Source organism: Canis aureus, chromosome 22 (genome assembly GCF_053574225.1).
Source record: "Canis aureus isolate CA01 chromosome 22, VMU_Caureus_v.1.0, whole genome shotgun sequence".
NCBI lineage: Eukaryota > Metazoa > Chordata > Mammalia > Carnivora > Canidae > Canis > Canis aureus.
Window position 1 is genome coordinate 42895315 of NC_135632.1, and position 25544 is coordinate 42920858.

The 25544-nt window shown below is 41.4% G+C and overlaps 2 protein-coding genes across 13 annotated transcripts in view; one reads left to right on the forward strand and one right to left on the reverse strand.

The window, feature by feature from the left end:
* Nucleotides 1-6234: 6234 nt before the first annotated feature.
* On the reverse strand, nucleotides 6235-9827 carry EIF1B (eukaryotic translation initiation factor 1B). 4 transcript variants are annotated; one of them, XM_077865694.1, is made up of 5 exons: nucleotides 9788-9827; nucleotides 8580-8681; nucleotides 7524-7687; nucleotides 7055-7156; nucleotides 6235-6633 (listed from the first exon to the last, which is right to left on the reverse strand). In XM_077865694.1, the coding sequence occupies exons 2-5, from the start codon at nucleotides 8608-8610 to the stop codon at nucleotides 6589-6591; spliced, it is 342 nt and encodes a 113-aa protein (XP_077721820.1). In that variant the 5' UTR covers nucleotides 8611-8681; nucleotides 9788-9827; the 3' UTR covers nucleotides 6235-6588. The 4 variants fall into 4 exon arrangements, with proteins under 4 accessions (XP_077721820.1, XP_077721822.1, XP_077721823.1 ...); XM_077865696.1 differs by having other exon boundaries at nucleotides 9780-9812; XM_077865697.1 differs by lacking the exon at nucleotides 9788-9827 and adding an exon at nucleotides 9657-9675.
* LOC144294102 (uncharacterized) overlaps nucleotides 8481-25544 on the forward strand; it is a 56935-nt gene continuing 39871 nt past the window's right edge. The window contains exons 1-5 of one of the 9 annotated variants that reach the window (XR_013361503.1): nucleotides 8484-9096; nucleotides 9500-9690; nucleotides 10791-10898; nucleotides 11597-11738; nucleotides 13571-15537. Coding sequence is in view for 5 of the 9 variants with exons in the window: in XM_077865692.1 (XP_077721818.1) it covers nucleotides 8871-9096; nucleotides 9500-9690; nucleotides 10791-10826 (453 nt within the window). In the remaining 4 variants the exon portion in view is untranslated. The other 8 variants (XR_013361501.1, XR_013361502.1, XR_013361504.1 and 5 more) reach the window with 8 other exon arrangements.

A 25544-nucleotide genomic window follows, 5' to 3' on the forward strand; every position in this document is an offset into this window, starting at 1 on the left:
CTCTCCTTCTCCCTCTCCCTCTCCCTCTCCCTCTCCGTGTGTCCCTACCTATACTCATGTGTGTCTCTGTGTGTGCATGCTTGCTCTCTCTCTCTCTCTCAAATGAATAAATCTTTAAAAAAATAAAATTGGGGGCAGCCCCGGTGGTGCAGCCCTGCAGCCCAGGGCGTGATCCTGGAGACTCTGGATTGAGTCTCAAGTCAGGCTCTCTGCATGGAGCCTGCTTCTCCCTCTGCCTGTGTCTCTGCCTCTCTCTCTCTGTGTCTCTATGAATAAATAAATAAATAAAATCTTTAAAAAAATAAAAATAAAAAAATAAAATTGAGTGACAAGAAGAGAGATGGAAGAGGCGGAGCATCCCAGGCAAATTGAACACAAATGCAAGTGCACTAAGGTAGGGGATCAGTATGTCTGGAAGCAGAGTGAAAGAGGGGTGGATGGCAAGAATAGGAGGTAGGCAGGGAACAGGTCATTGGGATGCCATAAACCACCATAATATGTTTAGCATTAATATTCAGCACAGTGTTCACAGAAGATTTTGTGCAGAGAGCTGACACAGCTCATTTGAATTTTATAAGGAATCTTCAGGGCTCTGTGTGGTCAATGGATATGAGCAGGTCAGTTGGAGGGCTGCTAACTGTGCAGTCAGTGAAAGGTGAAAGACAATGGTGGCTCGAACTTGAACTAGGTCAGGAGATGTGGGAAGGTAGTTGAACATAGATATATTTTGCAAATAGAAACTGGAAAGCCTCATTAGCTTTGGGTGGGAATGTAGGCAGTAAAGGAAGATTCACAGGTGATTAAGTTTTAGGCTTGAGTTATTTTGCGGATGGTGGTACCATCTGCTCAGATGAGGTAGACTGGGAAAGAGAATGGGGTGGGGAGGAAAGGGAGGGTGGAGTCCATATTTCTGCTTCAGTCATGTGAGTCATGAGATGCCTGTTACACATCCAAATGGATGTCAAGCAGGCTGGTTAGCACCTCAAGGGGCTACGAGAGATCAAGAGAGGTTTTTCTTTTCTTCTGTCTGAAAAAGATGGGAGATATTACAAGTATTTTTGCCTGTTGGAAAGGAGCCAGCAGGGAAGGAAGAAATGGATGATTCAGAAAAAAGAGGATAATTACAGTGATAATTCATGGAGAAGAGGGGACATGCCCCGGACTCAAAGGGAGGGGCTGGTTTTGATGGGAGTAAGCACACTTCATTCATTATAAACAGAAAAGAAGACAGAGAGTAGAAACCACTGCCTGAGGTTGGAAGATTTGGAGCTGGAAAAATGAGGGAGTTTCAAAAATCTCAGTGATGGATGATGCAAAGCCTTCTGCTGTGGATGGAGGATGGGGGGCAAGGGAGAGGGGAGAAACCACCATTTCCCTCCAGCTACCTCCAGTTGCTCTGTACAGGCATGGAGTCAGCGGTTGAGTTTGACATGAGTTGACTTATTGACAAATGAGTTGAGAGGCTCAAAGGATGTGAGGGTATTTTCAAGGAAGTAATTGTGACAGGAGGCCAGGGAATCCACACTGGGTCATGAAGTCTCTAAGTGTTACCTGAGCAGATGCATGAAGAGCATTCAGAGCTGTAGATTGCAAGCGTTGAAAAGAGGTTAGCCATTTTTACTTTTATTGTTAGGGAAGTGAGGAAATGAGGGGCAACGCTTGGTAAAAATGGTGAAAGTTTCAAAGGATCTGTTGGATAGTACATTTTCTGGCAATACCTTCCCTGTGCAGGGATCCCCTGGTCAGGGGCCCACCTCATGAGGCTGACGCTGATCATGTAGACTCAAATCCCTACAGTACAATTTCCAGGTTGCCCCAAGCTCTCATTAGTCCTCCCCTACTTGTGAAGGTGAGGCTCTCCAAGTGAGTCCTGTTCTGGATTCATCAGCTCTAATGGAATGGCATCGCCTATTGTGGCCTTACGAGCTTCTAGGGAATCCAGTCACTAGTCTTCCCAGATAAAAATCGCCAATCTTCAGGTGACACTCTATGTGGCTATGCCCTTAGTAGCCAAAAAATACACAGTAACCTGTGACAGAGGTTTAAATAAAAAGCACTATAAATTTGGCTTGTGTGTGTGTATATATGTATAAAACCCCAGATTGTGTTCCTCAACAGGTGACGATTTAGGAGGAGCCTTAATTCTTTCTAGTTTAATCACCCATTCTCTGGAGGCCATAAACAGATGTGTCTGTTTACATTTGAGTTAAATTCCTTCTAATAACATTGCAGTAGACAGTGGGGGTGGTGGCTTTATATATTCCCTGGGCAAGACTGCAGAAGCATTTTCTTGTTTCTCTCATGTAAAAGCAAATCGAAATAGTTTTTTTATGGATTGCAATGATAAAGGATTGGCTGGATCAGTTTCTGCCTACCATTTGAGGGATGACAAAATCAAACTTGTTAGCTGGTGCTTTAATGATGCCCCCAAAAAACTGAAACCTCAGGAATTTACTGTGAACTGTCAGGAGTGAGCAAGGTTTTTAAGTGGCCACAAGGGGGTGTTAAAGCACTACACACTTGCCCTAATCACTCCCCATCCCGCACCCCTTTAATTCCCTACATTTTTAATATACCGATTCCCCGGTCACTCCATGTTGTGTTATTTTAACAATCCTGGTCTACTAAGTAGGTCACTAGTGGGTCCTGTAATCCAATCTGAATGTCGGGCTAGTTTCCTATGTTTTTTACAAGTCAATGGCAGTAAACTGCCCAGAGTGCACTCAAGTCACGACCAAGGAGCAGGTGGGCTTTTTCACTAATTCAAAAAATAATACTTCTCTCCAAATCCTTAATGATATCTCCTATGCAGAATTTGTCATGGTTTACATGGATTAAAGTACATTCTGATTCCATCTCCACTGCCCTGCTGTATGCTGTCCCTTGCCCAAAGGATCAGGAGGTGGGCCTGAGGTCCTGGCAAGAATGGAGGAAGGACACAGAGACAAACCCGCAGGTTATATAGCTAGCTTCCTTTTTGACTGGTCTGTAAGCTCAGAGGCCCTTCAAAACCCTCCAGGCTGGAGCAGAGAGCTTCAGCTTGAAGCCCAATTTGGGAGCTGAGATCACTTAGATTCCCCTTGGCGGATTTTGGCTTTGAACTTTAGTCCCCTTTGTACTTTGAATCAATGAATGGTACTTATCCCTGTAATTGCTTTTTGCGTGAAAAAAAGTCTGTCGCTTATTCTTTCGTTTGAGATTAAGGCACCAACCATAATTTCAATCATGCCCCCAATTCATTGGAAACAGAGCTACAATCCCATGGCAGATCTACAGCTTCCCCTTCTAGGTTCGAAATCAGACAGATGAGCTAATAGGTAAGCTACCTGACCCACATGGGTACCCTCCCAGCCAAGACTGGGTTTAAATGGCCATTTCAGTTCTCTGTATAGGTCAGAAACTCCCCACGGGCCACATGTCATCGAACACAAAAATGCCTGGATTAGTACTGTCCAGAGTTTGAAATTCCCTCCTCTTTCTGGCACTAATTTCACTCTGAAGAATTATCCAGGAGTGAAATGATACAGCCATCCCTCTGATTAACGGCATTTCTTTTTCCAAGTTTCCATTATTCAGATAAAACGGAGTTAAATGTCAGGATAGCCATGCAAAAGGAGCTGTCAACAGAGGGTCCCTTACATGGTCTTGTTCCTGCTTAATTCTAGCTCATTCATTCAGATAAAACGGAGTTAAATGTCAGGATAGCCATGCAAAAGGAACTGTCAACACTGAGGGTCCCTTACATGGTCTTGTTCCTGCTTAATTCTAGCTCATTCACTCGACCCCTTGATCCCAGACAAGCACCATGTGGCCTGGCTAGCACCTTCCTGTCAAGAAAGGCAGCTGGTTGCAATCCATAGCAAATGAGGATTCCCTTGGTTTTAGCTACAGCAGAGCCAGGTCTCCCTCGTTTCCTCCCTACTAGGAATTCTGGCTTGGTAAGGGGAATCCTCAAGAGGCCCACTGGAACAATCTAATGAGGTTGTGGGCAATCCGATGAGGTTGAGTTTTAGTGAGCTGTAACTACTCATTGCTTTAGCTGGAGCCCAGCCGGTGACAAGTGGCATATGGAAGTCTGTTTGCATTCCGTATTGAAGTTATTTTCATCAACTGCCATCTGATTGGGACTAGAACTGTTCCTTCCATATTAGAGCCACCCTGTTTCTAGGATGGTTTTGAACAGCTACTGTTGAATTCCTAAGTACATACAGCAGGCTGCTTCCCCAGGCTTTCTTTTGCTTCAGCGAGTTGAAGATCGAAGGGCAGAGGACATCAATATTGGCAGAAATTTACTCCAAACTGTGCCTCAACGAAAGGTTCATTTCCTAACTGCTTCGCCAAGATCTCTGCCAAGTCTAGAGGGTCAGGGACAGATTTACTTGTCCTCTATCACTGTTTTTCACCTTGCATCCTTAAAGTACAGACCATGAAACTGATCTAAATATTCCCACATGGGAAAGGAGGTATGCCCCGTGGCTAGTTACTTTTGCTCCGTTTGTTAAAACAATCTATTTTCCCTCCTCAGCTATACAATGCTGCCTAGTCCCTTTTGCCCAAAGCAGACAAGAGCAGTTAGCCCTGCTCCCATGCTCTTAGTATTCCCAAGCCTGCCAGTCAAAGAGAGCTTTTCCACGGGGTGATATTTATCTTAAGTTCATCCTTTGATAAAGTTTCAGTAAAGTCGCAAGAAACCTATAGATCTTATGTCCTGTATTTCCACGGCATTGCAAACACAAGAAGGAAAGGGTACATGATCTGTTCTTGCTCTAAGGTTAGAGACTCCCCTCTCTATAGGTGAGAAGGCCAATCTGGTGTCTGGGGCTCACAGGCTGGGGAGATCAAGACAAGTACACCGCAAAGAAGTCATTTTGCTCAGGGCTTTTGATTCATCTAGTGGAAGTGGCCTGTGCCACTGTGCTGAGGGGCCTTTTTCTTACAAGGTTTCTCTCTTCCCTCCACCTTCTTCAGTTTTAACGGTCAGTGCTTTCCTGGGCACTAGTTTGACTCTATTTTAAAACACTGTGAGGAGGTAACCTCTGAGTGTACCTAACAATGTTAACTTGGGTTTCTGCTTTATCATTTTTGCAAACTATTTCCATAGCACCTCTCAACTAAAAGCGTAATCATTACAAAATGATTACTTGCAGGAAAACGAGGACTTCTCAGGTTAAATTGGAAAATGCTCCTAAACTGCTTGATCTTCTTGGTCCAATTACATTGTTTTTAGCAATGAACCTCCAAACTTTAGCACTCCATTCTGACATACTCCCGTAAGAGTCCCAGTCTTTCTTGGAGTAGCATAGGGTAGTACTAAACTAACAAAACCTATTACTTTAGTGTCTTTAAGAGCTAAACTATGGAGGCCGATTTTGCTTTTACAAAAGCAGTTATCATCAAAATAGGGGCAAGAGTTCAGCTGGTATAAAACGTAGTGGTCCAAGTGAGACATTTTTCACATCACCATAATTCCACTGCATTAAACTGGAGCAGGCACTTGTGGATGCATTTCTTTGTCTTGGCAAACTGGATTTGATGACACAGCTTATATAACGGAGCAAATTATTACTAGTCAATAAAAAGCAGAAGTGTGGAACTCAAGAAGATGAATTGCAGAAATCTTGTAAGAGCTGCCCCAATGCCCAAGCACTGTCACCTGTGGCTCTCCTTTGGTGAAACACAAACCAAAACCATGATGTAGTGAAAGAACATGGCTTTTCTGGCCTGGAAGCGCTGAGCTGGGACCCTAATTCAGTCACTTCCTGGCACCCTAGGTAAATTCATTTCTGCACTTCCACCTTTCATTTGTAAGACAGTGATCCCACCCACCAACACTTGCAGGACAGTGCCTGTGACTAAATTTATTTTTTGTCAGGAGCCTACTGTATTTAATCTGGTAATTAGGACAGATTTATGTTGGCAACCCAGTAACATCATCAATAAAAACACATAAAAAAATTCTATGCACCAATACTTAAGAATTTAAACTGTACTTTATATTCTCTTTAAAGTTTAACACTACATTCTGATAAATCTTGGTTCTGGCTATTCTTATTCTTATCTTTAAGTCAGTAAAAGAAGAATGCAAGTTATATAACAAAGGTCCCCCTCCAGCTTTGGGTTTAACAGCCACTAAAAACGAATTAGAATACTTGCAGAACAAGAACTCCAATTATGAAAGGCAAAATATGTATATTTACTTGCTTAGATTTGGGAGCCTAACTGCTCACAAAAGGATTCATAGATGTTTCTTTATTGTTAAGCTGCAACATACATGGTTTAATACAACAAAAAAACATTTAATCAAGTGAAAAATAATAAACCGAACAAATAAACACTCAAAACAAAATATTTTCCATTGGAAACATGTTAAGATGAATACGGGGTCTCATTACCATCTTACTGCAATTTTCTTATGTGTTACTAGCCTACATACCCCATGTTTTCTGTAATCATGCAGATGTGAATGGGAGTTTGAATGATTAAATACATGAAAAGTCCGTTTACTGCAGAGAATCATTTCACAAGGCAGCCAAACTGGGTTTAGAGAACAAAATTATTCAAGAAATTCTCCACGCATTTAGGTTCATTTTAGAATCCATGAACCTTAAGCTGTTCCTCTTTGACAATGCCAACCTGCAAAACAAAATTTAACAGAATCACTCTGAGAAATGCATGATTTCACTCCTAAGAGAACAGGGAGCACTGATTATAAAAAGAATCATTGTTAATAGCCTAGTGCAACACTGTTACTTGTGGTGGTAACTGTTAACAATAAACAGTTCCACACACACTTAAATACCCTGACATGCCCCAAAACTCAACTGGCTATGTAGATACGGGAATGATCAGGTCATTTGCATGGCAACATAAACTGAGTAAAAGTTCTAATGCCTTCAAAATAAGTACCAACTTTCTATTTCTCTCTCAATGAACCAATCTACTTCATTCATATATGTTTTTTTTTTTTTAACTAAGTAGGAAATAATTCATGTTGCCCTTGAATACAATTTTGGAAGCAATTTCAAGGTTGTACATAAAGTACCCAATCACTCACCTCCAAAAGAAACTGGCAAATGTTTTTTCTTTGGTCACCTTGAAGCTGAATAACCTCTCCGTATTCAGGATGTTCAATCACAGTACCATTACAGGCAAATTTCTGGAGAAGTATACATTTAACATAACCGAGTCAGATACAATGAGGTTTTATTTTCACCCTAAGACCAATATTGACTATTTCAGTAGACCTGATCACGTTTAAGAAACAGGTTTTGTCATCTGTAATCCCCAACAACTCCCAAATCAAGTTGCAAATGAATCAGCAGGAAACATAAAGAAAATGATTTTACTTGGAATATCAAGAACTGAATATTATTTTAAAATGGGGGACAGCACCAATATCTGGGTGTTAAGAGAATGAAGACAGCTTTCTTAGGTCCAGTCATTTCCACCTACTCAAGCAAAGGTGTCCTATTCAGGAGTGCATCAATAACTATAGTTTAATCTTTCCTTCCCAACACCTTTACCTTTTTGAAAGCTTTCACAAGTTTCTTTTTGTCATAATCGTCTGCAATGCCCTGGACAGTAGTCAGTGTCTTTCTGCCGTTCCGTTGCTGGATTCTTATATGAATGTAATCCTCAGTCCCTGCCGGGAGTAAGTCGTCACCCTTAGTTGCATCAGCAAAGGGGTCTGCAAAAGGATACAAAAAAAATTCCAAAGCAGAAAAACACCTTTTAGTGAGTTATCTCCAAGTGTAGGGCACACTACAATCTAGACAGCAAAGAAGGTTCTAGTGCTTTTTTTTTTTTTTTTTTTTTTTTTTTGCGGGTGGGGATGGGAGGGGGAAACGGAGGTGGGGTATTAACAAAACCACCCAAAGAGGCAAAAATTTAAACAGCTATGTCCGTGGGGACATTTGAATAGAAAACGTCGTTATAGGTAGAGATTATCATTGAACCAAGTCCTCTAATGAGAGAAAAGCGGTTTTAAAAGCCGTGATTTTACAGCTACTATAAAAACGTGCGTCATCTCGATTACATTCTGATGACAGCAGAAACATTCAAACGTGTCCACCCCAATCGTTTCACCCTAACGGTGCCCTGAAAAAGTAAAAAAAAAAAAAAAAAAAAAAAAAAAAGGAAAAAGATGCCTCTGTCTACACCGACGCACATAGACCTATCTGTCGGGAGGCGTCATCTTACAAATTACTACGCAAACAGAGAAGCGGGACCGCAGCCCTGTGACAGATCAGAGGCCCGGAGCCGCTTTTCACCAAATGCCCGCAGGAGCTGCTGCGAACCCGCCCGGACCGCCCGCGGACGCGGGTCCCCGGCCCCGCATCCCGTCCCGGTGGAAGGGCAGGCCCCGGAGCGGCCGGGCGGGCTCCGCGGCAGCCGGGGGAGGCCCGGGCGGGGGGCGCCGCGGGGGGGGGGGGGGCGGGGGGGCGCCGCGGCCGTCCTCGGGGAGGGGGTCGCCAGGGGCCCAGTCGCCATTTTCTGGGCGCCGAGACAAAGCCCCACTCGGGGTGCGGGAGCGCGGCGGGGGGCGCGCGGGGGCAGGGGCGGCGGCGGCCGGAGCTTACCGAAAGATTGGAGGTTCTGGATAGTGGACATGCGATACTAGTGTGAGGCCGGTGAGGGGATAAAATTCCTGCGGGGCCCGCCCGGATCACCGTGTCTGGAGGCTGCAGTGGCGAGGAAACGTAAATAAATACGGAGACGCTTCGCCCCGGGGTTGGGATTCGGCTGCAGCGGCGGCGGCGGCGGAAGCCGGGAGGAGGCAGGAAGAGGCGAAGGAGGAGGCGGAGGAAGAGGCGGCGGCCACGGAGGCAAAGACGCGAGAGAAGAGGCGGCGCTGTGGCTTCTCCCACAAAATGGCCGATGGAGGCTATTTAGCCGCGCCCGCCGCCCCTCCCTCGCGACCCACCCGCGCCAGGCATCCTGGGACTTGTAGTTTTGTGGAGGCGGCCGAGCCCGTCCAACCTGGGGCGGGCGGGCTTTCGGGACCGCAATTCCCGGCAGGGAGCACGCCCTCCGGCGCGGGCAGCCAGAACTGGAAGGGTTCAGGGGGCTGCGGGGCTGTCGGGGCCGAGTCTGCAGGTTTGCGGGGGCTGCGCGCTCCCCTCGCTCTCCTCCTCTCGCCGTGTAGCGGCGGCGCCGAGGGCTCGGCGGAGGGGGACGTTCTTAGTCGCCGTCGAGGCTTGGGGTAATGTAAGCTAAATCGGAGGGCAAATGCAAAACAAGCACCGCAGCCCTGGCTTTCGACTCGTCAGCCGCCTCTCAGCAGCCCTGTATCGCTATCGCAGTACCGTCCCCCCAGCCTCACCCCGGCCCCTGGTCCCCGTGGAGGTGGGAGGCGAGGGAGCCCCCCGCCCCCGCCCCCGCCCCGGGCAGGGCTGCCCTCGGCCTGACCCCCTGGCGCCGCGGTTCTCGGGGTCCCGCGCGCATCTCCCGGAGGGTTTGATAAAACACCGATCCGTGGACCTCAGAGTTTCTGTTTCAGGTCTGCGGCGTGACCCGGGACTTGGCGAATCTAACAAGCTGCCGGCAGATGCGGCCGCTCCTGGTCTGGGAGCTTCGCCCGGGCCCCGACCTCCCGCGGGGGCCAGTAGGTGTCCTCGGGGCACACCGGGAGACCAGCCTGTCTGCTGGACCCGAACCTTCGGTAGGATCGGCGCCCCACGGAAATGGGAGGTGAGCTCGGCAGACAGGTTCCTGGGTACGGAGTCGGGAACCAGGGCTGTCACGTGTCTGTTCAAGCCAGCTACACACAGAAAACAAACCTGCTCACCCAGGCAGGCACTCGATTATCAAACTTGGTTGACTTTCTGGAAGGAAGGAGAGAGACTAAAATTTAGGCATTCTTAACCTTTTTTTTTTTTTTCGTGTCATGGCCTATGGACCCCTTGCGAAGCCTATGGACCCCTTCTCAGAATAGTGCTTTAAGTGCTTAAAATAAAACACGGAGGATTACAAAGCAAACTGTTCATACTGAAATTAAAGACAATACGTTGATAAAACAGTATTGTGTCTTTGCTAATGCATGAATTAACAAGATCTAGTAACAGGTCTAACAAGTACTAGAATTTCTAAAAGGTGATGAAAGATAGAGATAGATCTGACATTAGAAATGTAATATGAAAATAACTGTGCTATTAATGCCAAGTGGCAGATTCTTCTAATACTGCTGTGGTGTTGCCAGTATTCATAATGGGGAAATGCTAAGTTTTGCTTAGAGGTTAGTGAAAATGTTGATGTAATCTTTTTACCCCCCGTCCAATTTTTGGGATTCTCTCCAACAGGGCAGTTTTATCTATGGACCAGGAATCTGTAGGCCCCAAATTAAGAATACCTGTACTTAATTATCTTTTGCGATTAACAATGTTTTTACTGAGTGCTTACTATTTGCCTGTTAGACTTACACACAGTATTATTGATCTTCATAGCCATTCTGTGATGCAGTTAGAACTCTATTGAGATGTAGAAATGGAGGATCTCATAGGTTAAATGATTTGCCTTAAAAAACTCAATTCATAACTCTCAGGAATCTTACTACATTTTTAGTCTTCTAATCTTGATGTAAATAAATAATACTTTTTAAAATCCAGACTTAGGTATGTTAGAGCTGATTCTAAGATTCTTTTTTGTTGTCTGTTTGTTAATCACAGCTACAGTCGTTTCTGTTCTTTGATCTTACAGCTCTATAAGCACGCTTTAATTTTTAATACTACTCTAAATGAAGTATAGACAATTATAAACAATTGCATATATGTTTCTGCTTTCTTTCATATTAGATATCCATACCATTTTATATTACATTGGTTCTCTGAAGAAGACAGGGGTGGCCCAGTGAAGACTAAGATAACAAAGATACACAAAAGGAGTCAAAAAAACACAATCCGGTAATTTAGGGATTTCATGGTCATTTCCCCTGGGAGAACTCCCTTCTACCTCCTAGTGTTGCATCAGAAACCCCCCAGGGCCTCGGAAATCTTCAATAAAAGCCAACTATGTAGGTTAGATACAATTGTGATTGTTATATTAAAAATTCTTTGGTAGCTTTGTTTTTAGGTTTACACTGTCCAGTACGGGAACCACTTGCCACATGTGGCCACTGAGCTCTTGCAGTGTGGCTGGTCCAAATTAATACATGTTCTTTGTATAAAGTACACACTGGCCTTTCAAAGATTTAAATTGTTTCAATTTTATCTGTTTCTTTTTACTTTTTAAAGTGTGGCTACTAGAAAAATTAAAGTTACATGTGAGCCCTTCACTGTTTCTAATAGACAGGGTTGGTTGAAAGTAAAAGGATTGACCTATCAGGAAAGTTATAAAAGGAATAAAGTGAAACATTTAAAATCTAGTCTCTAGTTCTAGTAGGTACTAGATAGTTGAGGTGATTATTTCCCGCCTTGTGTCAGGGAGGAGTATAGATCACGTGGAGGGAAGAGTAGTAGTAAGAGAATCAGGAAAGAATAGAAAAAACGTAGAAGAGTTGAAAAAATCCCCAAAGCTAGAGTTAGACCCCAGGTTGGGATCTTAACTTCCTAATGGTTAAGAAAAAGAGAAAACTATCAGGAAAATTCGTATATATCTACAGGATAAAAACATACCAGTTGTGCCGGAGGAATGACTTTGCCTGGCCCTGAGCTGCAGGAGATGTTTTTCTTGGGCCCTCATAAAGGGGACACTGTGATGTAGTGGACAGCACCCCCAGCAGTTTGCCTCCCGTGAAGACAATGGTGGGTTTTATGCAGCTGTTCTTTGTATCTGCTAGGTATGAAAATGTGCTCTCTGGTTAGAATCTTGGGTCCTCATCTGTCCTACTGTGGCAGGTGCGTGATAAAGGGCCACTCAGGTTTCCTGCTTCAGTGAGCATAATTGATCAACAGCCCTAGCCACTGCCCTGTGAATTCAGTCTTGGGTCCTGTTGAGGCCACACTTCCCACCATCTGCTCCCAGCCAGTGACTGCATGTGACAGGGATCCCAGCACAGGCCTGTTCTCTAGATGAGGGACTCTGCTGATGGGCAACTTTCACCATGACTCTCCATGGGCCTGGCTGTTCTTTCCTAGCCTTAGACTGAGATCTAAGACTCTTCTTATTTACCCCCTCCTCTCTCTGTCCTTCACAGGGTCATCTCCTCTGGCTCCTTCCTCTTTCCCTCACAAATGTTCCACCAATAAATCTCATCCACATCTAAACCCATCTCAGTGTCTGCTTCTCAAAGGACTCAAACTGATACACCTAACCCCAAGCTAGGTGGGACACAAGGTTCCGCCTCTGCAGTATACTCTTGCACCAAGCTTAGAGTCAACAAGAAAGAGCATGAATTTCTGTCCATCCTTGCATTTCTAGCTTATGTACATAGGGTTCCAGCTTGCATGGATCTTGTTTCTCTTACCTTCCTGCTGGACTCGGCATTGGATGCAGAGGTACAGTCCTACAGAAGCTGCTTAACAATCCCTCTAAATTACATAAGCCAATTCCTTGTAACAAATTCCTTTCCATATATTTGCATGTGTTCAACCAGAGAAGTAGAAGGGATATATACAGGCACTATCCCTAGCCCTGTGTGGGTCTTGCACATTGTTCCCCTAATCTTTTGGGTGGTTTCCTTACATTTATGTACTGATCAGTATTGTGCTAAATACTGGGGGATGGCCCAAGAACTCTTTAGAGTTTCCCGTCTCTCTGAAGCTCTTTCTAGGACTCTATCAATGGACTCTAGCTGCCTTGGGCTCTTTTTCTGCTTAAGTTAGGGAGTCAGCTGGGCTCTGCCTTTGTTTTCCTTAAAACTTTCAAGGCAGTGAACTGGGGCAGTCGCAGGGCTCACCTCATTTGTTTTCCATCTTTTAGGGATCACTATTCTTTGACACAGAGTTTCTTGAAAAACTGTTGTTGGTTATACTGTGTCCTGTGTTTTGGTTATTTTAGGTAGGGAGTAAATTCAGTAGATTCATCTTGGTGGACAGCAGAAGTTCAGTACATGTATTTTGAATCAATGAATTAGCTTCTCCTTGGCATCCATCCTGAGGTTAAACCTTTTGCTATGAATGTCTGACGCTTGAACAGTGCAGTGACCTTGCCTTATGGATGTCCTACAGTGGTATAAACATGAGTGTGCAAATTTTTTATCCATCAACAGTGTAAATTTCTTACAGTACTAAAAACTGATACTTCAGAAGACTTTTAGAAATGTGTATTTCTAGAAGTGCTGTTTTATAGTGGAAATTTTGGGCAGAGAAATTAATCAACCTATAAATCAGGTCAACTGAATTTCTGTTCAATTAGTTTGCCCACCTATCCACTTTTATACTTGAGACCTTGCAATTTTCATAGTATGTCCAAATACTGTGTAGGGCATTAAATATACTATCAATATTTGGTAAACATGAGTTGACTTATAGCTAAAAAGAGGAAACATTCTGAACTGAAGCATGCACTGAGTGAGCAAAGAAACTTGCTAGTAATATTTTGTAATCTTTCACTGTGGGCCGGAAATGTGCTAAGCACTTTGCATTCTTTTTTACTCTTCATAATGTGAAATGGGTTTTATTATCCTATTTTACAGATGACGAAAATGAGACTTGAAGTTTATCACTTTCACAAAAAAATAAGCTTATTACTTCTTCAAGAACACGTAGTAAGTGCCATAGTTGGGATTTGAACCCAGGTTTGTCTGCCTCCAAATTCCATGTCCTTACTCCTATATCCTTACTCCTTTATGGAGGTTAAGCATACAGTTTGAGCCATACTATGTTTATTAGTATTTTTACAGGGAAAGAATAAGCAAATCTGGCCAATTGAAAACATGCAAAACGTGGGACTGGTGAAGTAGTTTCAGTGGTTGCTGATAAATGACTTAGAATAACTCACAAAAATAGAAGTCACTAAAGGGGAGCCCTGGGCGGCTCAGTCAGTTGAGCATCTGCCTTCGGCTCAGGTCATGATCCTGGGGTCCTGCAATTGAGCCCTATATCGGGCTTCCTGCTCATCAGGGAGTCTGCTTCTTCCTCTCTCTCTCCCTTTGCCCCTCCCCACTGCTTGTTCTCTCTCTCAAATAAAAAAGTATACACCAAAGCTAAGTTTTCATAATGCTGGGGTTTTCATTGATAACAAATTAGGTATAAAGCCATAGTGTTCTAATTGATTGGAAATAAAAAAGCATTGGCTCTCCCCTTCATCATAACCAAAGTCATATTTCTCAGTTCCGTAACGTTATCCAGCTTCTGAAACAGTCCTGAACTTCCTCCCTCCGCAAAGAGTACAAGTGAGTCCGTTGACCCAGGTGAGCATTTATCAGTCAGCCTTTATTGAGTGCCTCCAGCATGCTTTCGTACCCTGCCAGGTGCTGTGACAAGAGACCTATATTTGAATCAATTAGGGAGTAATTCAGTATGTGCTGGAAGTCAAAGGTTGAAACTACAAGCCTACTGATTATTTTTTTTTCCTACTGATTATTTTTGAAAAAGTGAATTCATGTCATATTTTTTTATAACATATACTTATTCTTGAGTGCATGGGTGGCTTAGTGGATGAGTGTCTGCTTTTGTCTCAGGCTGTGTTCCCAGGTTCCTGGGATCGAGTCCTGCATCAGGAGCCTGCTTCTCTCTCTGACTATGTCTCTGCCTCTCTCTCTGTGTCTCTCATGAATAAATAAATAAGAGAATAAATATATTTTTATTTTTTTAAGAGATTTTTTAAAGAATATATGAATTTTTAGCTTATCTTTACAAACAAAATTCAGAAACACTGGTAGCAATTGTTCTACCTTAGCTGAGGGACAGTTTTTCAATTTGTCACAATGCCTATTATATCTTACTGTCCCTTTAACATGGATGCTGAATGCCCATTGCTATTGCCATTATCAGTTGTCCAGAACATCGCCTGACTGACTAAATGCTGGTGGCCTTGGTTTGCAGCCTCTTGCCAGAGATTTAGAGAAGGCATTATAGATGCCTTTTTAAATGCATTTTCTTTAGCTCGAGCTTCCTGAGAGTCAAGGGGGTAGACGGGAGGAAATGCAATAGATTTTAAAATGTAGGACTGATTTTGGAAGAGGATCTATAGTTGGCTATCAAAACTAGATGTCGAGAGGGAAGTATTGGTCAGAGGAGTATTTCAGAAAAGAAATATAGGTCAGGGGGAAGAAAATCAGTTACTTTGGTAAAGATAGGCAAACATACATGGAAGGAGGAGGGAGGAATGGAGGAAGGACAGGGAGGAAAAAGCAGGCAGGATGCTCTGTGGAAATGATTGCATCCATATGATAATAAAAGTGAGGAAATCCAATACACAGTGGACACTTACGCAAGTAGAATTTAGGACTTGGTCAGATAGAGGCTCACCCATTGTTTTTAAAAAGGTAAATTAGCTGTCACATTTCACATGAAAATTCACATTTCTATCTTAAAAAAAAATCTACACTGACAGCTTATCTTAAAAAAAATCACTTCTCAGCCTTTTGGCTAAGATCAAGTGTAAAAAAAAAAAATCAGTCAAGGCTGATCTGTAGATACTTCACTTCCAATTGCCCAAGCAGTGGGGTCAGGTGAATGAAATTATGATGGAAAAAAACAATCAATGAGTTAAAATATTAAAAAAGGAGGTGGAGCCAAATGTGACCTGGATTGTTCCACCTTAGAGGACATTTTGGGAAAGAGTTAGTGCCAAGTGAGAGGGTAGAGTCACGAAAGAAGGAACATGTGTTTTGTATTAAAAAGTTAAATTGAACCTTTTGGCTCAAGAGAGCATTTGGTGGTACAGAATTTTTGGCTCCTCTTCTGACTTGGGTTAGTCCAGCATATATAATACATCAGCAGTTGCCATTCTGTCTTGTTTAGCTGTTCTGTGCACTGGGATTTGTGGCAGAGATTGCAAACTGCTACTTAAGCTCCATTGAACCCTTCTTTCTTAGTGAAACAGAGTTCCAGTTTTATTCTGGGTTGCAATGTGCTCAGCTAAAAGAATATACTACATTTCAGCCTTCCTTGCTAGATGTGACCAAAGCAACATAGGCAGAAATGTTGAGTGGGCTCTCCAAAAAATCACTTAAAGGAAGAAGACTCAGTTCAGAAAAGTGTCCATTTGCTCTCCTTTTTTCTTCCTTCCTGCTCCCTAGAATGGAGACAGGATGCTGGAAGCACAACAGCCATCTTGGACAATGAGGTGACCTCGCCATTTGGATGTGCTGCAGAAGTGGCGTAGAATGATAGAGGGAGCCTGGGGCTATGGACTTACCATCTCTGATCTTCTTACTTGACACATGTTTAAGCCTGTGCTATTTTGGGTTTCCAGTGAAATGAAGTGGAACCCAATCTTTTGAAGAGTGCTGCTGTGTGAATGGAAACCCCAGGACTTAAGGAAGCTAGGCACACACTTTCCTAGTGCCCCGTGTCAGTGCTGTCTGTGGCATGGATTATACCTTCTATGCTAAGTGATCCAGCAGAATTGTGCCTGCTACAATGTGGGTTGTAGGAGGACATGCTAGAAGTAAACTGACAGTAGATTGTGTCTCCTCACACTTCAGAGGCCACTGGCAGGGTAGATGTCCAGCAACTGTCTTGGGCTCATCACATCTTTGCAATAAACAACAGTGACCGACAATGGCCTATGGGAGTTTTAAATGAGAGTTGATTGAATTTAGCCTTGTTTATTATCTGCTTTGTAAACTATACACCTGGACTCTCACCATGAAACTGGAAGTAGAGTTCCTAAAGTTCAAGTTTAAAAAGTCTTAAATCAATAAACATTCTTTGTTTTTTATAATTTGGTTATATATATTGGAGGGTTGACCTCCAGCTGATGTCCATAACTGCATCCATACATGCTGTTAAATTATTAAAATGCTTTCGTGGTGCTTGGCAAATAGGTACTGCCCAGCCTCCATGCACCTGCTCCTCCCTTTGCACCTCTTAGACCATTGCATGAACAAGCAGCTGAAAGGCAGATGCCCCACTGGCAACAAGGTCTTCCTTGATTTAGTCACTATCCACTTTTAAAATTAGGCATTTGAGCTCACAGTGTTCATTTTCCCGGCTGTGTGTTCATTGCTGCCCAATTTTTGTATTTTGATTGAAACATGGTGGAGGGAGGTGTTCTAGATTTTCCAGAGCCCAACCCTGGATCAAATCAGGTCAGCAGAGGAACTGAAAATGTGTTTTATTTCAGTTTGTTCCTACCCCTTCTCACCCTCTCGAGAACTGGTCTTGCTGAATTGTGTTTTGGGGTGATGTCATCAGCCTGTGCTGAGAGACAGGAGGAAACGCCGCAAATGACACTCATTGTCATCTGTCTTACAGAATGTTGTCAAGCTGTGTTTTTTGTATCAGCATCTATTTATGAGAATCCTCAGAGACTTGCCTAACTGGTTTTAGAAGCAAAAACTGTTGTATTACTCCTGGAAAGATGTTCTTTTTAATCTTATGAACCTGTCTATAAGTGTCCAGTTTGCTTTTCTCCCTGTCTTCCTAAGGGCACTTACAACCATTCTGGAACGAACAAAGAAATGAAGGAAGGGAGAAAATACTTAAAGGTATGAAAAATCAAAGCAGACAGATGATCAAAGGAACATAGGCGTTTTGTGTTTTCTCCTCAGTGGAATTTCAACATTAACTTATCACAAATTTATACTGAGTAAATAATTACTTCACTTTTCAAAGCTCTGAGGTACAAACAGTGAGTACCTGAAGAGGATATTCTCTTTAAGTGCCAAATCTACAGACTTCTAATTTCTCCTTACCAACATGTTTTTAGAAATAACTAGCACAGTTAGGGCTTTGTAGAATATTTGGACACTTTGATTTCATTCATTTTTCATTCACAAAAAAAAATGTCTTAATAGGCTTTGTCCCTATTTGCCTTTTGCCAAACAGGGAAAGTCTGTCATGCATAATTTCCATAAACATATGTAATCTAGGCATATCCAAGGAGTGTGTCTTCTGAGATTATGGCTTCCTTTTCTCCTTTTAATAAGCTAATTCAAGTCTCATCCCACGTGACTCTGGGCCATCCTAGACCCTACCTCTGATTTCCAAGGATTCTCTGGAGGTCTGCATTCTCCTGATCCTCTCCTGCTTTCGATTCTTACTCTGGTTGAATTCTTTGTCCCCAAAGAATTTTTTGCTCCTCCTCCCTTACTTCACTAAACACTGCTAACACAGGATATGGTATGTAGCACTTTTATGGAAAAATTGGAGAGAATCCAAGAGGCTATATTGTTTCACAGGCTGGGGATCACCTTCCAAGGTCAAGTTTGGGTGTGGCTGCTTCCTCCTGAGACCCCTCCTGCTGTCTATGTCTATGTCTGCTCTCCCTATGTTCTGGGCAAGGAAACCACTCGCCAGGGGAAGATGAACCTTTTCTTGGTACCTTATTCTGTGGAGCAATTTAACCCTCCCTCAATCCCCCACCTGTTTCAGCAGAGAGGTCTTTCCCATTACATAGGGGCAACAATAGCCAAGAGCAGCAATGTTGTATATTTTGCCAGTCTGAGAAATATTTTAAATATTTTTTAAAAAGCCCTAGCCCAATATCAAAAGATTATCAAATTACGTATTTTCATAAAATACAAAAACATTGTATGTCTATCACTGCTACAGATCTTTAATGGACCTTTTGATTAGCTACCCTACTAACAACCCAAAATTACCTGGTAAAAGTGTCTATTATACTACAGGTTCCAGGTTTCTCCCCACAAACCATAACATCCCCAGAATCCATGGGTCCTGGTTGGTGGAGAAAGAACACAGCCCAAGAAATTTCTTTTCTAGAACTTAAAGCAAAATATAATATACAACATTGCTGCTCTTGGCTATTGTTGCCCCTATGTAATGGGAAAGACCTCTCTGCTGAAACAGGTGGGGGATTGAGGGAGGGTTAAATTGCTCCACAGAATAAGGTACCAAGAAAAGGTTCATCTTCCCCTGGCGAGTGGTTTCCTTGCCCAGAACATAGGGAGAGCAGACATAGACATAGACAGCAGGAGGGGTCTCAGGAGGAAGCAGCCACACCCAAACTTGACCTTGGAAGGTGATCCCCAGCCTGTGAAACAATATAGCCTCTTGGATTCTCTCCAATTTTTCCATAAAAGTGCTACATACCATATCCTGTGTTAGCAGTGTTTAGTGAAGTAAGGGAGGAGGAGCAAAAAATTCTTTGGGGACAAAGAATTCAACCAGAGTAAGAATCGAAAGCAGGAGAGGATCAGGAGAATGCAGACCTCCAGAGAATCCTTGGAAATCAGAGGTAGGGTCTAGGATGGCCCAGAGTCACGTGGGATGAGACTTGAATTAGCTTATTAAAAGGAGAAAAGGAAGCCATAATCTCAGAAGACACACTCCTTGGATATGCCTAGATTACATATGTTTATGGAAATTATGCATGACAGACTTTCCCTGTTTGGCAAAAGGCAAATAGGGACAAAGCCTATAAAGACATTTTTTTTCTTTTCTTTTCTTTTCTTTTTTTTTTTTTTTTTTTTTACTGATTGTAGTTTCCTGGTGTCACAAATTCTACCTATACTACATTGGTTACAGTGTCTTGTTTTTGTGTATTTATATACTAAGATTTATTATTTATTTTAGAGAGAGAGCATGCATGTGGGGGGAGGGAGGAGAGGCAGAGGGAGAAGGGGAGAGAGTCTTAAGCAGCCTCCCCGCTGAGTGGGGAGCCAAAGGTGAAGCTCAACCTCACAATCCTGAGCAGGGTCATGAGTTGAAACAGTCAGACACTTAACTGACTGCACCACTGAGGCACCCCTATTTTTGTGTATTTGAAGTAAGACCTTAAAAAGTTTATTGAAACAAAACAAAACAAAAAACAAAACAAAACAAAAGTTTACTGAAGCTATCAATGCAAAATCTGTCTAGATTTTTATGACTACTTCCTACCAATATTTGTTGGCCTTATTTGCATGTTACTTGACCAGAATTCTCTTTAGCAATTTACTTTTCTCTAATTTTTCCAAAGTGGCCAATACATTTCTCTTAGAAGTGACCACCATCTTTTTTTTTTGCACTCATTTAATCAGTTTCATTATATTTGAATTAAATAATTACAGTGAGATGTAAAATTTCAAATTTGGGAGCAAACATAAGTGACTCCTGGTTAAGCATGTGTTTCACAAAGTAGAGGCAAGGTGTGTCAGGGCCAGACTGGGCAGCAGCATCAGGGCAAAGGGATGTTCTACAGAAAGAAAGTGTAGATTGGTTTGGATAGTTGATTAGTGAGGGTCCATTATGGGAGCTTCTATTCTAGCAGATTAATATTAATAACCAAAGGCCCAAGGGCTACCTCTGTCTACTAGGTATATGACTTCACAGATATATAATATCATCTCTCTCTCAGTTTCATTTGTAAATTATTAAAAAAAGAGAATACTTGCCAAATTTTACCTGCCAGGAAAATCAAATGAAATAATGTATGTAAAACCCCTCTTAAATAGTAAAATGCTGCCAAAACCAAAAATGTTTTTGTTACTATAGGGTTTTTTTTTTTTTTTTAATTCACTCACAGTATCTGATAGCTTTGGGGAAGTAGCTGTTTGGACTCTCTCCTTTTGTTTATGGTGAGCGATATTCTTGATTTTTAGCTTAACTGGAGCCAGATGTGATGAGAGGCTGAGTCACTTGTAAATTTTTGTCCTGATAATGAGTTGCCTTTTACTAAATATAAATAACAGCCTTTCCAGATTTTAGTTTAAGAAATAAATTTGGTTCCAGTTAGAAACCAAGACTTGTAATGGTTTATCTGACAATATTAAGGCCCCCAAACAGAAGCAAGACTTGTTCCTTATACTATACATCTATTTCAATTTGAAACTTAAGAATCTGATAATGTGATTTAAGCATACAACCATCCTGGCTAAAAACCCAAACCAGAGAGTTTTTATATATATCATTTTGTTAAATGAAGGTAAATAAAGTAGGTCTTATTATCTTTTGTTTACATAGCAGAAAGTTGAGGCTAACAGGGGCTAAGAATCTTGTTCACATTCACATAACTTGTAGTAAGTGTTTGGGCTGAGCCTTGAATCCGGGGCTTCTGATCCAAGTCTCATGTTGTATGCAAACTCTCTCATACAGAAATTGGATAAATATACCTAAATGATTCACAGAGCTGGAGCAAACAAATAATTAGAGTGTCTGAAAAGTCAAGAAACATAAGGATGAATTCATTTTTAGAAATATATTAATTATATTTTCAGATAATATACTATTTTTTAAAAAAATATTTTATTTATTTATTCATGAGAGACACAGAGAGAGGCAGAGACATGGGCAGAGGGAGAAGCAGGCTCCATGCAGGGAGCCCAATGTGGGACTCAGTCCTGGGTCTCCAGGATCACACCCTGGGCTGAAGGCAGATGCTCAACCACTGAGCCACCCAGGTGCCCCTCAGATAATATACTCTTAGGATGTTTTTTCAACTCCCAGAAAACATTTCAGATAAAATGCCTCTAAGCTTACAGAAATAGGTCCAATCTATTTTTTATTATGAAAAAATACAATAAATATACTATGTTTCTAGACCTTTTGGATACTCTGTCGTGTCCAAGTCAGTTAGAAAAAGTAAAAGAATCTCTATTATTATGAGTGCCTGATTTTTTATTTAGCAACAATATAAATGAAATGCTTGAAATATTATTAAATAAGGATTTAATTATTTTATTTACTACTGAAAATAGTAGAATTCTGTTATAGCAGAACTCATTATTATGAATATTTGCATAGGCCAAAGTAAAATCATGTCTGCAGAAACCTACGTAACCTACAGTAGGAACTTGAATAACAGGTCATTAAAAGTAATCATGAAAATAAAAGGTTAAACTATCTTTAAAGAGGAAGGGATAGTAGTTGGCTCAGAATGGCTAACTAAGCATCTCTACCATCAAAAAGTCCCTGATGATATCAGCCAAGATATATCTTGTGACAGAATAAATCTAGCACCAGACAAGAAGGTATACCATCTATGGATTAGACATTTCCTTTCTCCCGAAGGAAAAACAGATGGAAATCAATTGATGGAATAAACTGCATGTTTAAATACTGGCACCACTGGATTCTTAAAGATCATAGAATACTTTTAAAATTTGGAGATTTTTGAACCCAAAGTCCTATATTTAAGTAAAAGAATATGCAAGAAAGCAGGTAAAATAAAGGCCTTTAAAAGCCTTTTTAAAACAGTCAAGAACTCAGAAAGTTTTCTTCCATAGAAGAAAAAAATTTTTCTGACACAGTTCAGAAAAATTAAAACCCAAAGAAAAGAAAGAAATGGGAAAAAAGAAATATAAGTATATAAAAAAATCAGTAAAAATTGTGGTTGTGTCTAAATAATATCGGTATGTAATGAGAGTGAAATATTTTATGGGTAATTTCTAGAAGAATAGAAATTTAATGCACTTTTTAGTCCAACAAAAGGTGGGAAAAAGGATAAAAGCAAGAAGAAATCATGAAGTGAATTAACGTTAAATTGTAATAAAGAAGTAGAAAGTACATAATTATCAGTAATCACCAAAAATGTGAATGTTATATTTTTCAGTTATAAGGCAACCTCTGATCTCAATTTAAAAATGGTTGCAAAACTTTAATCTAGCTTCTATTTATGACATATTTAAAGTCAAATGGCAGAGGAGTAGGAGACCTTATTTTCATCTGGTCTCTGGAATTCAGCTAGATAGCTATCAAATCATTCTGAACACCTGTGAACTCAACCAGAGATCTAAGAAAAGAGTTGCTGCAATTCCACAAATAGAAAAGTGATTGCTTTCTGCAAGGTAGGAGGCATGGAGAAGTGAATCTGAGTGATACATGGGAAGATAAGCCACGGGAGAAGGGAGCCTCTGGCAGCCAGCTACAGGAAGGTGATAGAGCCACAGAGTGCAAAATTCAAGTTTTTAGAAGTCTGCTCAGGTTGGAGACATCCCTTCCTGAAAGGTGCTTAGGTGGCAAAGCGAGGGTGGAATTCTAGGTGGGACAGTGTGGTTTCAGGGATCCTCAGGGTCACAGGAAGACTGAGGGTGCCTGAGTTGGTAGAGCTCCCAGGCATTGAAGTGGGGAAGCTGGCTGTAATCAGTGAGCCGAGTGGCTTCTCAGCTCCGGGCACCATAAACCAGGAACCTTGGATGGTCGGGCAGCTGCTCTTCAAGCAGGAGCCCAGCAAGTGCCAGAACTGCCACAAGACCTCCTTTTCCTCCCCCAAGAGGGGCAGCGCAGGAGTCTGCAGGGTTTGGAGACTCAAAGCAGGATTGCATGACTGAGATAGAAATGCTTGGTCTCAGGCTGAATGAGCACTGAGGGCACACCGAGGAGTGGGGCCAGAGCTTTCAGCAATGGGGGTAGGGATTGGAAGGCTGCCATTTTCACTCCTATCCTCTAAAGCTGCATGGAAAGCCTTCAGGGAACAAAAGCCACATAAGTAATCTGGAGCAGATTACTTAGCCTGGTCCCCTGGCAAGGATGGTGCAATTCCGCCATGGCAAAAGCACGTGAGAATCAGCACAACAGCCTCTCCTGCTTCTGGGAGAAATCAGAAAGACTATCCAGCTAAGACCAAATTTACCAATCATAGAGAACTGCAAAATTCCAGCACTAGGGGGAATATAGTAAATAGAATTCATGTTTTTTTCCCCACAATACTTTAGTCTTTCAATTTTAATTTTTTCCTCTTTTTAACCAGTTTCTTATTTTATCAACTCTTTTTTTATCAACTCTTTTTAAAAGTCTTTTAATTTTCATTTTTATAGTTCCCTTCTGTTCTTTCATTGTATTTAGTTTTATTTTTTGTATATGTTTTTTTTTCTTTATCATTTTGGGATGTAGTTTCTTCTAACAGACCAAAATACATCCAGGGTATAATGTATTGCTCTGTTTTGTTCATTTGTCTGTTTATATTCTTTCCTTTTAATATTCATTTTCACAGTTATATTCTATCCTTTCATTGTATTTAATTTTATTTTTGTACATTTATAAGTTTTTCTTTACAATTTGAGATCTAGTTTTCTAACAAACAGACCAAAATACACACAGGATCCAATGTATTGTTCTTTTCACCTGTTTGATTCAATTCTTTTTTGAAAAATTTTTTTTCTTTTTCTTTGGTTTTGGGTCCCTTCTGATTTGTTTAGTATATATTGCTTTAGGATCATTGTTGTCATTTTAGTTTTTTGTTCTCTCCTTCATCTTTTCTTCTCTGGGCAGAATGACAAGGTGGAAAAACTCACCTCAAAAAAGAGAAGAAGAGGCAGTACTGACTTCCAGAGACCTAATCAGTATGGATATAAGTGAGATGTTGGAACTAGAGTTCAGAATAATGATTATAAAGATACTAGCTGGGCTTGAAAAAAAGTACAGATGACACTTAAGAATCCCCTCCTGGAGAAATGAATTAAATCAAGTGAATCAATGAATTTAATCAAGTTGAAATAAAAAGGGCTATTAATGAGATGCAATAAAAAACGGAGGCACAAAAAAATGGAGGCACTAACTGCTAAGATAAAAGAAGCAGAAGAGAAAATTAATGATACAGAAGACTAAAGTGATACAGAATAAAGAAGCTGAAAAAAAGAGAGATGAACAACTACTGGATCATCAGGAGAATTTGAGAGCTAAGTGATACCATAAAGCAAAACAATATTAGAATAATTTGGATCCCATAAGAAGAGGAAAGAGTGGGGGTGGGGTCAGAAGGTAAATTGGAGCAAATTGTAGCTGAGAGCTTCCCTAATCTTGGGAAGGTAACAAGCATTCACATCTAGAAGGCACAGAGAACTCCCCTCAAAATTAATAAAAATAGATCTACACCTTGACATACAATAGTTAAGCTTGCAAATCTCAGAGACAAAGAGAAAATCCTGAAAGCAGCTTAGGACAAGAGGTCCTTAACCAGCAAAGGTAGAAACATTAGACTGGCAACAGACCCATCTACAGAGAACTGACAGGCCAGAGATATATTCAGGTGTTAAATGAGAAAAATATGCAGCCAAGAATATTTATCCAGCAAAGCTGTCATTCAAAATAGAAGAGATAAAAAGCTTCTGGGACAAACAGAAACTAAAAGAATTTGTGATCAATAAACCATCCTTGCAAGAAATATTAATGGAGATCATTAAAGTGAAGAGAGAGCCTAAAAGTAACATAGATCAGAAAGGAACAGAAATAAAATACAAAACAGTGACTTTACACATAATGCAATGGCACTAAATTCATATCTTTCAGTAGTTACTCTGAATATAAATGGGCTAACTGCCCCAATCAAAAAACCTAGGGTATCAGATTGAATAAAAAAGCAAGACCCTTTGATATGCTATTTGCAAGAGACTCATTTTAAACCCAAAGACACCTCCAGATTGAAAATAAGTGCATGGAAAGTGATTTATCATGCTAATGGACATCAAAGAAAGCTGGGGTAGCAATCCTTATATCCAACAAACTAGATGTTAAACCAAAGACTGTAATAAGAGATGAGGAAGGACACTGTATCATAAATAAAGAGTCTATCCAACAAGAAGATGTAACAAGTGTAAATATTTATGTCCCTAACATGAG

Excerpts from the sequence above, each read along its gene's own strand:
- EIF1B (XM_077865694.1), bottom strand. The coding sequence starts at position 8,610 with ATGTCCACTATCCAGAACCTCCAATCTTTCG. Across the intron at positions 7,688-8,579 it reads CCAGAACCTCCAATCTTTCG|ACCCCTTTGCTGATGCAACT; the intron begins GTAAGCTCCGGC and ends ATCCTTTTGCAG. Across the intron at positions 6,634-7,054 it reads TTTGCCAGTTTCTTTTGGAG|GTTGGCATTGTCAAAGAGGA; the intron begins GTGAGTGATTGG and ends TTTGTTTTGCAG.